The sequence below is a fragment of the Neodiprion fabricii genome, chromosome 2 (genome assembly GCF_021155785.1).
Source record: "Neodiprion fabricii isolate iyNeoFabr1 chromosome 2, iyNeoFabr1.1, whole genome shotgun sequence".
NCBI classification, from domain to species: Eukaryota; Metazoa; Arthropoda; class Insecta; order Hymenoptera; family Diprionidae; genus Neodiprion; species Neodiprion fabricii.
The window spans coordinates 3,915,067-3,930,154 of NC_060240.1; the positions used below are offsets into that span (position 1 = coordinate 3,915,067).

Here is a 15,088-nt window from a genome sequence, read left to right on the forward strand (position 1 = left end):
CAATTTTGAAAACCTGAAGAAATTTAGAACAGCGATCGTTGTACACAGCATGAATTTCATTCTGGATTTTCAATCCGAGCCTCGGACGAACATTCGCGAAAATTTAGATAACATTAAGGTATTATATATACAACACCGTTGTACAAACACAACCGTCTATCTGGAATAATGATTCCAAAGTTGGAAATTCCTCTGGATTCCTATCGATGTATATGCATTTCTATATATATATCGGTGATATCAACTTATCGTTGTGTGCACGATAAAATCTTGGTTATACGTACTTCGGCCACGCGCTGTCAGAAATTCTCTCAAGAGCAAACAGCGTGGAGCGAGGTATACATACAATGTTACACACGAGTAGAGACCGGAAGTGACTGGCTCCCGATTTGGCCTCGCGCCGTGTGTTCTCTTTTCTCGTTCAAAGGCCGAAGCGCTTCGTCGCACAGAATTTCTGAAAGTTGAATTACCATTAGACGCTAATGATCGTAATCGGTAGTCGACATTGGAGACCCTTGGGTCATATCTCTGCTGCGCCTCGATGCATCAGAACTGCTGGCTAAAGGCCACCGACGGATCGCTGCGACGCTTTTGGCTCCTTCGAGACCGCTTTATTCTTTCGCGATCTAATTAGAAGCATCGAGTAGCGCGTCTCGCTGAGAAGGAAAGACGAATCGTGTTCGGCCCGCGTTTTTCCTACTTTTTGTATCTTCGTCTTGTGTCGCGAAAAAAGTTATCGCCGTCATGGATACCCTCGACAATATCGACAGTGACCTATTAATTGAACTATATGTCAAGTTAAGTACATCCGACACGTGTGCATGCAGGTTGATTAACTTTGGTGTTCCACGTTTCAAGTCACTGCTCGACGTTTTATGAGACTGAAGTTGGTAACGTTAACGTAACGAAAAATTACTATTCTTCGAGTTTACAGTGAATTTCAGGTCGTTAAGTTTTCGAAATATGAATACGTTCTGCCTTGTTATGATTTAGACTATTTTAGACATCGCTGCAATTGCGAAATATTGGTTTTTCCGGAACGTTTATCGTCACGATAACGTTACTTACTTCCGTCTGTTCATATTTTTCCCAATCGTGTTTAGTGCCACTTCTTGTAGGGGCTCTGGTATAGCAATGAATAATTAATAACGCTTCAATGTATCGTTGACGGTTTACGCAAAACAAAACGTAGGCTGATTAGCTTCTGATTGCTGTTGTACGGTATTTCAATAATTGTGATCATTACGTATATTTATGTAGCAGTTGGGAGAATGTCGACGACTGTAGAAACGAGGTTGAAGTTATTAACGTTATCGTAACGATACATTGTGGGGGGAAAATCAGTGTTTTATTAATTTTACAATCATTTTTAAGGAACTAAGATTTCGAAACATGGATATGTTTTGTTTTACTACGGTTTACCGAACTTCAGACAATTCGAAAATCGCGAAATAACGGTTTTACCTCAGCATGAATCGTTACCAACTTCAATATGATCTCTATAGAAAGACTGCAAGAATTTTAGAACTCTTATAAATACGTGTGTGATTTCGGCGTTAAAAAGCGATTATTTTTATCGCCAGTCGAGTCTTTCTATCTGTATAATGATCGCGTGTAAGTCACTAATGCTATAATGTACGATCTACGGTCAAGTTGTACGATTTTCTGTATATTACATCAATATGAACTTTGTAGAGGTTTCTTCCACCGTGCCTCGTTTTTATACCGAATGGACGGAAAATCAGAAGCTGACTATGCCCCGTATAACGGTTAAACTTATGTATAATCCACGTCCGGTACATTTGTTGGGTGAAAGTTATTACACCGACTTTCAACGTTTCGACAAACTTGATATTATACATACGAGCTTTCATTCCGGTGTACCGATGGTTCAGGTACGAAAAAATTCGCTGAGCATGTACAGGATCATCGTTGTGGTCGAAAGTTTTGGCAAATATTCGTCGCGTTTTGCTATCATATACATTTGAGTATATTTATTTATCCGGTTACGTGGGACACAAATGAATCTTAAACGGGCAATGCGAATCTATATTTAAAGAAGACGGTGTGTGTACACAAAGGTAATCTCTCTTGCAAATAACCGATCGATAACTACTTATTGCCGTTTGTACCGAATTAGATCCAATTAAAGGGACCTTGACGAACGACGACTGCGCAAACGGTTCGTTTCGGCGTCTAGACAGACTTCTGACTCGTTGGATCTAACGTTTGTTATTATAAAAGATATCGAGTTATGCCTCGAGGTTTGTCATGCGCGCGTTTTACGACTATGGAATAAACAAACTCGGCATTCAGAGTATAATAGGGATTATTTAACTTGGTGCTCTGGAAGCAATTTGCACAATATGCAGTGCAAAGACACCGCACACGGGGATAAAATTGTTTCGAGGTAAATGGAAATATATCGACGTTCTTTTATACCTGTGATTGTATTTTAGTCATTTACATCGTGTTATAATTAATTAGAAAACTTGCAAGGAAGTACGTTCTTTTTTCATCTTCGTATGGAAAAAAGAATGTGTAAACATCTGCTGGTGGGATGGGGTCGAAATTCCGAATTTCCGAAAAGTTCCGAAAGCGTCAAATGCCGAATTTTTCGGCTGTGAAACTTGGAGTAAATAAATGAAACTTTGTAGAAACATCAAACTTTCCAATGGTCCGAAACACGACGCTCAAGTTTCGAAACGAAAAAATGGCGAAAGGGCAAACCCGACGGGTTAAAGTTCCGAAAAAGCGAAAATGAGAACATTTTAAAAGCTGAAACATCGAAATTCCGAATTTCTTACTTGTTGAAATTTCACCACTCTGATCCTCCTTTGTTTTGGAATTTCGATATTTTTACGTTCGGAATCCTGGTCATTCTGGTTTGGCGCTATCGGAACGTTACTTTTCTTAACTTTGCTCCATCGCAACTTGAATTTTCGGAACTTTGAGCCGTCGGTATTCCGACCATTCGAATCTTTGTTGTTTCTTCAAAGTTTGATTTCTTCACTTCAAGTTTCACCACCAAATAATTCGGAATGAGGCACTTTCGGAACTTTACAAATTCGGAACTCAACACGGCACGTGAATCCAAGGCACGTGACATCCTCTTACCTTCTCATTCTAAACTCTGTATAAACCTACACATACATTCGGTTCTAACACCAGTTATACACAAATGCGTGTATATACCTGCATCACTTATGTATACATATAACTCTGACCATGTCAACGACTCCGAGTTTGAACTGGTTCTTATTAGCATTATTACAATACACAAATATACATCTAACGTCATCCTCTTTTGAAACGGGGACGGTAATTTGCACTCGCGTATACTTTATGTACTCCTCTTTTTCTTCTTATTTCACATGTAAATTGATATGGTTAAAACGAAGCAGCCGTGAAAAATGATTTACTTTTATACGAACACGTGTCGTCGACGATGACGACGAACGCTTATCGTTGTAAGGATCGTCTTTATCATTTTACACGCGCGTTTCGCGACGACGACTCGGTCCGGTATCAGTCTACAATACCTGCTGATATTATTACTTATGTATACAAATGTCTCGTCGTGCAGGCGGTGGGAGATTTTTTTAACCACCTCAAGACAGACAGCTCTCAGACAAGACGAGCCTTTTACTACGGTAACCAAAACAACGTGTTTTGAAAATCATCAAATTTGTTCTTGACTTTTGCCGCTTTGTTATCGTTTTGCAAATCGGTTGTATTTCAATCTCGCTTTACCACATACACACACACGCGCGCGCGTTTATTTATTTTTGCCGGTTTTGTTTTCAAGTACCCGATAAGAAAAAAATAGGAAAAACAAACACAACTCTCGATTGACAATTGCGTAAGCGGTGATCGTATTATACATATACGTATAGGTATACCTATATATTATATATACCTATATATCTTGTTACAATTGGTATCGGGTGCAGGATTGAATCGCAGTAATGTAGAAAAATATCGGTGTGTATAATTAATTCTCGTTGTTCTAAAATGCCGTGCAATTTCAAATCGAAATACATAAAGCTTAGTTATACTGACATTAAAATCTTGGGTACGATTACAAGACGATTGTGGTTTTGATAATAGTACAATTGAATTATAAGTTATGTTATTTCCTCATGCGCGCAATAACAAACTAAATAGAAATGTATGGGAGTAAAAATGAAATAATCCGTAATTGGACAGTTGTACTTATCGCGCGAATCTTTGAAAAATAATATCGTCTGCGTCTGATTGTTGTATAAAAAATAGTTTGACGTACGCAGCAGTAATTTATTTGAGTTATATAAGATAAATACGCGTATACATATATGTATGTAGAATGTAGATAATTGATATAATTGACTGACGATGGTCAGATTATACTCCTTATACGTACATACGTACAATAATCACGACACTGGAAATTTTATCAAAGTTCGTCTGCTGTTGATGACGCATCAACGAATTCTTTTCTACTACTTGCTGCGCACACGTTTCACTGTTTGTATTGTAATATAATAAATAATAATAATTATACGAATATGTACATTTTACCGAGTATGAGGCATTTCTCAAAGACTTTCTAGCGATTCAAATTAAAGAGGACAAAGGAGGAGGTTGCACAGGTTTTATTTTCTGTCTACGAATCTCGCGATTTCTTTACCAATTCCATTCGTGACATTAAAATATGTACGGAATACTCGAGTCTAGACAGAGCGTAACGATACGTTACATCTTTGGTTACACGGCTGCTTTCCATCCTTTTTTTCATTTATTCCTTCCCTTCCACCAACGTTAAAAATAATTTTGATTCTTGGCTTCGTCGCTCGGCTCCTCATTTTGCCATGACCCTGGGGCACTGCCTGGATCTATTTACGAACAAGTTGAAAAGAAATTCGTTTCGTCATGTTTTATATTTCAGATTTTTTCAAGTGCAAATACGTGCGGTCAAAATCGCGCTATCGCTGTACAAGTTGTTTTTTTCTTTTTCTTTCTTCTTCTTTTTTTCTCCACTTTTTTCCTTTCAAATCTTATGAAATCGAGGAGGAGGCGAAAATTATGCTCGAGGTCGTCGTGTGGAATCTAGTATAACAACGTATATGTCCGGTAAAGACTACTTTCTCAATTCGAAATCGACCTAGAGTTCTCTGCGGTGTTCCGTAACGATAATTCAACGGAATGCCCTTCGCGATTATGTCGTTCGTTATTCAATACGGTCCTTGAATTTTTTTTTTTTTTTTGTTTCAATTTTGACATTAAAATTATGCCGAACCTTCAACGGATTTGAAAAGGAATGTTAAATTCAGCGGTTTAACCATCCGCAAATTATCGCAGTCACGCGATTCTTTCTTTAAAGGTTTTTAATATTCGATTTCAAAATTTATCTTGCTTTTTTTTTCCATAACAATTTAACAAACGATTCCATTATACGAACACTGACTTAACGATCCAGGAATGCAGGTCAGATGCATACGATACATGTACAGAAATTTGATCAGCTGTGATTCATATCGTCAGTGGGTATAATGAAAAAATAGCAAAATGCGGACATGGTATAATATATAAAAATTTCAGCTCTATCAAAGTCATGAGGCTGAGATTGAGAACGTTGAGGAGAGAGTGAGAGAGAGAGAGAGTGAGGGGGGGGGGGGGGAGGAGCAACGAGCTGTTGCTCTCTTATCAAGTCGTGCACTCTGTACTCAATGCGTGCAACGACTCTCGCGATATCTCTAATTCTCATATTGAAAATTCCCTCTCACCTCATCCCCGATATGAATATATCTTTCTCTGTTCCTCGATCTCATCTCCTTTCTCATTCTCTTATATTTAATACGATACGATACGAGCTCTACTACGGCGTTGTACGATCCCACGAATTTGTCGAAAGTTTGAAAAAGAAAATTGTTATACATATCTGGCTGTAGATATGCGAGGATTAGAAAAGAGGCACAGGGTGTGCTAATTCGCGAAATAGCTTCGCGACAGCTCGGCTGCCACGTGGTTCAGAATGTTGAGTAATCCGCTTCAGGGACGCGTTGGCTTCAAATCTAGTTTCGTCTAGCTCAAACTCGGGACGACGACAGAGACGGACAGATAGATGTATACTTATAGGACAGATAGCGGAAGCGGAAAATGTTGCCTCGTCGCTTTAACCGCGTCACCGTTTGTATTATATATATCGAACGGTTGAAGTTTGATTTTTATTCGATTTATTTAACGGCTTCTGTTATATGTACTATGGTTTAATCCGCTTGGAAGTGGAAAAAAAACGGCGAGACTTTATTCTATATATATATATATATATATATATATTTAGGCTGTCAATATCAATGTCTCTGCTAAGTATTTACGTGAAAAAGGAAGCCTGATTGTGAGACAATATTCTGGGACAACCCGGAGTCTGTGTGAGCTTGGGAACGATGCTTATCGCGTAATATGACGCATTTCGTCTTTACGAAATACACGCGTAACTGTACACGCGTGTATATTTCCAGAATGTGATTCACATGTCGGGCGGCTGTTTCTCGCATAGTTGGAAACTCGTGATTATTGTAATATATCTATGTCTCTGACGATGAGAACGAGGAGAATATACGCTTGAATATGCGGTTTTTTCATTGAAAAAAGTTTTAAAAAAATAATAACAGATATAGTTCCAATTCTGTGTTAACGATATTTCAGTTATATTACTCGTAACGGATTACATCGTAAAGTGTGTTTTTTTTCCGTTTCAAGTTCCATGAAAACTCGCAATATGTCCAATGCAGTCACGATTGAGTCAGATGAACGGTTATCTTGACATTGTACTAAGTATTTTAGACTCGCGTTAATGATACTCACTGATTTTTGTCTCGAATTGATGTGATTATCTCATTCTGGAAATTCGCTTTGCATATGAACACAGAGCTCGATCCGATGATGATCTCAGCGATTTTAAAGAGAGAAACAAATGATTGTTCGACAAAGCTGTCTGCTTTGAATTTTGACAGCATGCTTTGGGTGAAACGCTGCCGTTGCATCGTAGATAAACTATTAATAATGAATGAATATTTGAGTGTATCGGAATTTTGGCATTTACTTTGCCTACGTTATCAAATGGATATCGCAGATAGTAAAGTATGGTCACGCCCTATGTTAGTATATGTAAATATCCTGGTGTATTGTCGATAATTCATATGAAATTGAATTGATAATAATTTTTCTTTTGTGGTTATCGTTACAGTACCTCGACATCGGTGAGGATATGGGCGTACCCGATGACTTTACCAAAAGCGAAATGGTCTCGGGTATGTGGTGGAGGCATCTATTGGCTGGTGGAATCGCTGGCGCTGTTTCACGAACCTGTACGGCACCCCTCGACCGTATTAAAGTATACCTACAGGTAATTAAACGGTGATCGACGATCGTTCATTCTTATATTCTTTGCTCTTAATTGCTGATATTTTGTTATGGCTGAAGCTGAAAACATGGTAATTATTTCGTTGCAAACTTTTGATACTGGTTTATAATAAATATATGTTTTACACTACCGTTTGTTGATAAACATTCGGAGCTGTGCAATCTCTTACAAAGTCGAATTAATCAGTTCTAAATCTGAGGATCAGTAGACCAGATTTAAAATCAATTACCCAATTTCATTCAATCTTGATTTTTGGACAGTATTTGGTAGTGACTTTAATTAATTCCTCCTTCAAGCGCAAAGCTATAATGGATTGGAAATACAGATTATATTCAAATGCGAGCAATGATAAATTACAAAATCGTGTAGCGAAATCTTCTTTTCAAAACCTCTGTCTCAACTATTGAATGAATATAATACATTGATCGCTGTTTTTTTTTTATAGTCACTATTATTATTCAAATATAACAGGCAATGAGTGGCATAGATGTTTCTTTATAGGTACATGGAACGAGACAGTGTAACATATCATCCTGTTTCAAACACATGCTGAGAGAAGGTGGTGCGCTAAGTCTCTGGAGAGGGAATGGTATAAATGTACTTAAGATCGGTCCTGAAACTGCACTTAAGTTCATGGCCTATGAACAAATTAAGAGAATGATAAAGGGAGACGATTTTCGAGAACTTAGCATTTACGAAAGATTCATGGCTGGATCCATTGCCGGTGGGGTCAGTCAATCAGCCATATATCCACTCGAGGTACATCGAAATATTGAACTATTTTTTCTCAGCTTCCAACCAGTAAAAGACAATTAATATTAACTAAGAAAAAATAATTGAAGGTACTAAAAACGCGGTTGGCTCTTCGAAAAACAGGGGAATTCACCAGCGTCATAGACGCGATGCAGAAAATTTATAGTTCCGGTGGTCTCAAATGTTTCTATCGAGGATACGTTCCCAATCTCATTGGAATACTGCCGTATGCCGGAATTGATCTGGCTGTTTACGAGGTAAGAAGATAGATAATCTTTGTTACGTAATGAACTATTTCCTTCTTCTTAATTTCACAACGTTGCGCGTATTAGATATATAAAGCTTGTCTTGATATAGTATGGAAAAACAAACATATAATTTTACAGACTCTGAAGAACAGTTACTTACGTACGCATCAGAAAGACGAACATCCGGCATTCTGGCTTCTGCTGCTTTGCGGAACGGCTTCAAGTACCGCTGGTCAAGTCTGTTCGTATCCTCTAGCTCTAGTCAGAACTAGGTTACAAGCTCAAGTAACACCATACAGAACTCCGAATACGATGGTTGCTGTATTTCAAGATATACTTCACCGAGAAGGTTTTCGTGGGCTTTATCGAGGCTTGACGCCTAACTTTTTAAAGGTACATTGACCAAAATTTGAGTCAATTCAATTTTAACGATGACATTTTTCTTTTCTCGAATATCGACTACACGGATAATTTTTTTCTCTATTTACAGGTTGCTCCTGCAGTATCCATTAGCTATGTTGTATACGAACACTTCAGACAAGCTCTAGGTGTTAACATGACGTGATGAATATATTTATTAGGGGACATTAATTCTATTAAATTATTCTGTAATTATATGATAAAAGTTATGCTAAATCTGCAAGTTAGCATGAAGCAAGCCGCGCAGGCAGGCCTGCACGCTACTTCGCCTTTCCTTCCTTTGACTAAAGCAGCTTATTTCTTACTGAACTCGTCATAAATGTTATAAATTATTTGCTATTTAACAGTTTGGAAGAAACAAAGAAATTTAAATATAATAAAATACAATCAAAACAATTGATATCGATGCTACAAGAGTTGCCAGAGGGAAAGGAAAGATATTCCAACGTTATCAAGACAGTCCAGGCGGATGGTGCTCTTCCGGTGTAGAGTGGAGTTATCTTAAAAATTGAGGATAGCAAAAAGTGGATTAATCGGTAAATTGATTGTTGGATCAAAAATTCAATGATTCGGTTAAATGGAGATACGGGCGTTAATTAAACCAGCAAAAGAATAGGGGGAATATGCTACTTAAAAACCATTCGAAAAAAAAAATCAGTTCAGGATATTAATTATATGTGGACACTTGATGTTGTGATATACTCAGATTTTTTTGCTCCTTCCGATTCAACAAAATTTTGGTGACCTAACGCTATCGTACAGCCACTAGAAGTAACGAATTAGTAGCCTAATGATTATTTACAAAATGACATCCCACTGCGTGCCTGCAAAAGAGATCGACTGATTAGGGATTTTTCGAATTCCACATAAATGTATAAATATCAATATTACTCGATACCATTCATACCCTGGTTATAATAACCAATGTTGCGTTAACAAAGTTCTTCTGTATATTGCTATCGTTACGATTGTAGTGGAATGTTTGTATGATGTGATAATATATATATATATATATGTTTGTGTGATTATATATATATATATATATATATATGGGACAGATTTTCGTATTACATACGGCAGGCCGATTTGGCCACCTATTATTGTTGGGCAAGTACCAACAGTTGATTAGGTATTTTATATATACGATTTTCTGGCAGTATGAACTGTGAAAGTAGATGCTTTTAGTACGGAATATATGTACAGATATTTTAGCTGTATATGGGACTGATGATACACGACTTTAAGCAAGGAACGTTGTGAATCGATTGAATACTTCCAGTAATTTTTGTTTCTATTTATATGTATGTATGTATGTATATTATTATTATTATTATTATTATTATTATTATTAGCAGCTTCGCACGAAGCATGTAGGTGTACCGTGTAGAGTATATATTACATACAATCTGCGTGACGTCTTTTTCTACGATGAGCAAATGTAATTTATTGGTTTTTATGTTTTTGATTATTGTTTATAATAGACTCAGTTCCTTGGAGGCTGCAGGCACCAGTTTTCACTTGTAGTTATAATAAATACTTTATGATATCTCTTATATCTTAAATATTATAAATGTGATTTCCTCTGACAAGCAGGAGAATTGTACTTTGCTGAATAACTAATTCTTCATTCAAATTATTGTTGTTATACATTTTTTCGCTCTATTATTATGATTACTGCTATAAACTATTAATTCTATAACTACTACTACTACAACTAGTACTACTATTACTACTCTTACACCATTACGATTGCCTTCTAACATTGTTAATACTGCTATCGCCACTGTTACTATTCCTTGCATTGAAATCACACAATAATGTCTTTCGTGATTCATCAACTAAGTGCAGTGTTTAATCAATTACTTACCACAATAATTTCAGTTGTATTCTGTATTTCAATGGTCAACTGTGACGCAGTATTACCTACACTAACAATAAGTATTAAGCTGTAATTTTTTTTTTCTTTCGTTTACTTTCCGTCTTCGACGCTAGCATGCTTCGGATTTCCCGTTACATTATAGAATTGAAGTAAAAAAGTGAAAAAATAAAAACAAAATTACTGATTATGTGTCTTGTGATATTGTAATCTCAACATTTTATTCCTTCACTTATCATAAAACAGTGTTCGGACCGAAAAAATCAAGTTTCAGGTTTGAATCTGTACGCATAATTTGAAAAACAACACCGCGTATATGTATAGAATTCTGTAATGCCGACTCGTGTATCAATTTTTTTATTTCCATACGCTTTATTTTTTTCTTATACATAATACATATGAAAATTACATTACTTGTTTGTAAAATAAAAAAAAAAAAAGTTCCATCAACCAATCAATCACAGCCACCTCTACAGTCGTTACATAATAGAATCAAAGTTCACAGTCTTTTTATTTCTGTACTTCTAATTTCTACGTCTTTGGAACACTTTTCCTTCGATATAGCTTGATAATCCTGCGGTATTGTGGAAATACCATCGGAAGCAAGACAAAAAAAAAAAAAAATAATAAAAAAAAATAAAAAAAATAATAATCATTCTTATTTTTTTAATAAATCGTGATTTCAATATCACAACAGCAAAAAATGATTTACTCACATTACAAGATTTACATAATTCAGTATGTTTGTAAGATTTTAAGAAAAAGTGAGTCCACAAGGCTGTAGGGCAGTTTTGAAATTTAATACCGTATATTATATTAAGAAAATGATCACTGAAAGTTAGGCACAAATTTTAAGTTTTGATACTTTGATCGAAGCACTTCAATCTTGGATCAAACTTGAAAATATGTGTTACTTCCCTATACCCAATTAACAGATTGCATAGAATAATAAAGTTGATATTCAAATACAATGTGTATACATATATATCGTATCTACTCATGTATTGTGTAAAACAATAGTATTTACCATAAGTATCGCAATGATAAGCTCACTTTAAAGATACAAAAAGTCGTGGAATGTTGTAAATTTTTTTACACAGACCCGTGTTACAGTTTGTGCCAAATAGCATATTCTTTAAGTTGGTTTAACATGTTTCGCTGCCGCTTCGTCGAGAATCCAATACAACTCTCCGTTGCTCAGTTGTACTCGGGCAGCTGGCAAGTTTTCTTTGTCTTTTAAAATACGCTGTGAAATTAAGTGCATATTATCACTTCTGGGTACGGTAGAATGAAAAAAACTCGCACTTGAGGTAATTGGCAATCCTACCTTTATGATGTCTGCTTTAGCCTCTCCGGTAATGGTAAAAATGCATACTTTTGCATTATTTATAACTGGGAATGTTAGCGTTATTCGAGATGGTGGTATCTTCGGTGAGTCATTCAGCGAGCTTACCCAGACGCTAGTTTCTTCGAGCAATCGATGATTGGGAAAGAGGGAACAAGTGTGACCGTCGGGTCCCAGTCCTAGGAGTAGTACATCGAACTTTGGTATACTGTCCGGTGGGAAGTAAACGGACATTTGTTTGATGTAATCTTTGGCTGCTGCTTCGGCTGTTGAAGTTAAAAATTTATTGTAATTATTATTCTGCAAAACCCCATATCTTCATTGACAGGGTGGCTTTGTTTATCTGATTCGATTGACATCCAGAGTATTCCATGTTTTCCATACCTGAGAGATCGGGATTAATTTTGATGAATTGCTCTTCTGTTATGGGAATCTTTCCCATCAAGTGCATCTTGTAGACCCCATACGTCGATTCCTCATTATTGAAAGGTACTACTCTCTCGTCACAGAAAAAAAACCGCCATTTAGTCCAGTCTGTTGTTATGGTGGGCAAACCTTCTGCTAAATAATTGATGAGTGAACCACCTGTGAAAGATTTAAAAACAAAAGTTACTTATTCGTTACGAATCTTGATTAAATTTTTCAACTCCTGAAAAAGTAAAAATCGGCTACAATTAATTTCTAACCAAAGGCCTGGGTCAAAACTTGGATTTTATCAGACACTTTTGCTAATAAGAAAACAGCTGAAAATAAGAATTCAGATTTGAACGAATTTTTTACAACGTTATTAGTCACGTGTTAGTCACCAGCCGGTATGGGTGCGAAAAATTGATTAACGTTCGAAAAGTGAAATTCACATTGTAAAAGTGAACAGCGTCAAGACATCATTACATATAAAATGGAATGTTGGGTAAGAGGAATGGTACGCTGGTATTAGACTAATATGAAGAAAAAAAATAAATAAAAAAATTCAGAGATGAGAGACCTGATAGACCGATTTTGAAGACATCGTCACTCGATATCGCATCGTTGGCACTATCTTGAATGATGTTAACCAGTCGTTTAATAGCACTGGGAACGTCTTTTTCGACGAGTACTTTAGCCATTTTTCTTCTTCCACGAGCTTGTCAGTTGGTGTAACCAGCTGAAAGTTAACCTCAATGCTCGAATATCATCGGCGGATTTCGGCGAACGACCTCTAGCAAAAAATTTCAATGACGTGCACACGTTCGTCCATAATCCATATGGTCAGTCAGTTGCACGGCTTACATACAGGTCTGGTAACTAGTAGGGTGGGGAATACGTCAGTTGTTATACAACATAGATTATAACGTGCAACAAAACAACAAAGTTAGAAAGAAAACTGCCCGTTATTCTCGTTAGTGGCGCACCGGTGCTTGGTAAATCCGTGGTGTAATGAAATAGCGAATAAAATATTCAATTTTTGTGCAATGTACATGCATTTGTACAGATGTTAATTAACATCGACTTGTCTAAAATCGTCGAAATGCTTCTTCGAGGTAAATATTTAATTTCTTTCAGGGGGCTAAGTAGACTATACGTATAATACTTTAAGAGTTGTATTTACTTCATTCATACACAATATACCGATGAATTTTCTGTGCTTGTTGGTAAACGAGGACAAGTGTTTTTTTATTTGTATAATTGGAGAGCCACTATCTCGTTTTAATACATAAAATACAACAGGATATAACACCCATGTCAGCCTGTCGGCCAACCGTGTTGGCACTACAGAGCACGTTCTTGTCAACTATATGCTAGCATATGGTACTAGGTTAATATTCAAACCTTTCTTAGGCACTATTCGGACCATATATCCTGTAATAATAAATCCCCCCCGCTTCTGATCTATCTCGTATGAACCAAGTCCACGTTCAAGGGCTTACTTGAGATATATTTAAAAAAGCAATATTGTCTCGATAGAAATTATCTACTTTTTTATACGTAATTTATAACGGAAAAACAATACACGATCGGTGTCATGTGAGCACCAATTGAAACTTGGCTATTTTTTGGAAGTGGTGTGTACGTTTCACAACCCCATGACGGTTAATCTTATATGAAAACCATGCACAACTACACGTCTACGGTGTCATCATATGCCGAGTATGTTGCTGGTCTAAGTAATTCTCCATCGCCAGGAAAATAACTGTGAGTGTAAATATTCACGAATTTGATGTAAAAGCCGGTTAAAAAACGAAGACCATGGGCACTGATGTCTGGATAATAAGGGAAGATAGAAAGTTTTATCTGGAATTTGTTTGTCCCACGGTATATATGAATATATTGTACAGAGATCTGAACTATCCCCACGAAATTGCGAGCGAAATTCCATTGAACTCTATTAGGAAATGCGTCGTATTTTAATTAAAGCGGTTTCCTTTACTTTCGTGGCATGAGACAATCGCGTCGGAACATAAGCCTATCGTTCGTTTCGATGAATCAGTATCATATTTCATCAATATCCTCAAATATTTAATTCATTTAGTGATTCCGCAAGAAATGTGAAATTATCCAGTATTTTCCGCAGAAACAAATAATTATGTCATTGTCAGCGATCGGACCATTGTTTGGATTTTGATGACAGTTGCCTATTCGATACTTCACTGTCCTGAAGTTACACATAGTATTCCGTTATTAACAATTAGTCAGCACTAGTACTGAAAACACAGCTAAAAAGAGGCAGAATCAGACAAGAATCGAGGCATTCGAAGACAGGGGCATTTCCGCCGTTTGTGATAATTCGTTCGCATGTGTAGAATTTATATGTAGTGAAACAGTCTGCGACTTTTATTCAGAAGCGGGACCATCAGGTAAGTATCATCCAATTTTGATTTTGATATGTACTTTATGTCATTAGCGTACATTAAATATTAACCTTGAGATTTCCATTCAAAATATTTGTATTTCCCGGTTACTGTGATGTAAGAAAATGAGTGACACCTTGTGGCCGAAAAGAGGACTCTCAGAAAATAATAACCGTGTTGGCCACCTACATTTCTTGGTGTTCATGCGAACGC

The 15,088-nt window shown here is 36.6% G+C and overlaps 2 protein-coding genes across 6 annotated transcripts in view; one reads left to right on the forward strand and one right to left on the reverse strand.

The window, feature by feature from the left end:
• LOC124174888 (calcium-binding mitochondrial carrier protein SCaMC-2) overlaps positions 1–10,892 on the forward strand; it is a 24,853-nt gene extending 13,961 nt beyond the window's left edge. For 4 of the 5 annotated variants that reach the window (XM_046554490.1, XM_046554494.1, XM_046554492.1 and 1 more), the window contains 5 exons: positions 7,229–7,387; positions 7,907–8,164; positions 8,248–8,415; positions 8,545–8,799; positions 8,897–10,892. In XM_046554490.1, coding sequence (XP_046410446.1) covers positions 7,229–7,387; positions 7,907–8,164; positions 8,248–8,415; positions 8,545–8,799; positions 8,897–8,971 — 915 coding nt within the window. In that variant the 3' untranslated portion in view covers positions 8,972–10,892. Of the gene's footprint in view, positions 1–687; positions 799–7,228; positions 7,388–7,906; positions 8,165–8,247; positions 8,416–8,544; positions 8,800–8,896 lie in introns of those variants that run through there. The other variant, XM_046554493.1, reaches the window with a different exon arrangement.
• A 456-nt stretch (positions 10,893–11,348) lies between these two features.
• On the reverse strand, positions 11,349–13,375 carry LOC124174891 (6-phosphogluconolactonase). The gene is made up of 4 exons (XM_046554501.1): positions 13,033–13,375; positions 12,432–12,632; positions 12,030–12,313; positions 11,349–11,948 (listed from the first exon to the last, which is right to left on the reverse strand). The coding sequence occupies exons 1-4, from the start codon at positions 13,151–13,153 to the stop codon at positions 11,838–11,840; spliced, it is 717 nt and encodes a 238-aa protein (XP_046410457.1). The 5' UTR covers positions 13,154–13,375; the 3' UTR covers positions 11,349–11,837.
• Between the last annotated feature and the right edge of the window lie 1,713 nt (positions 13,376–15,088).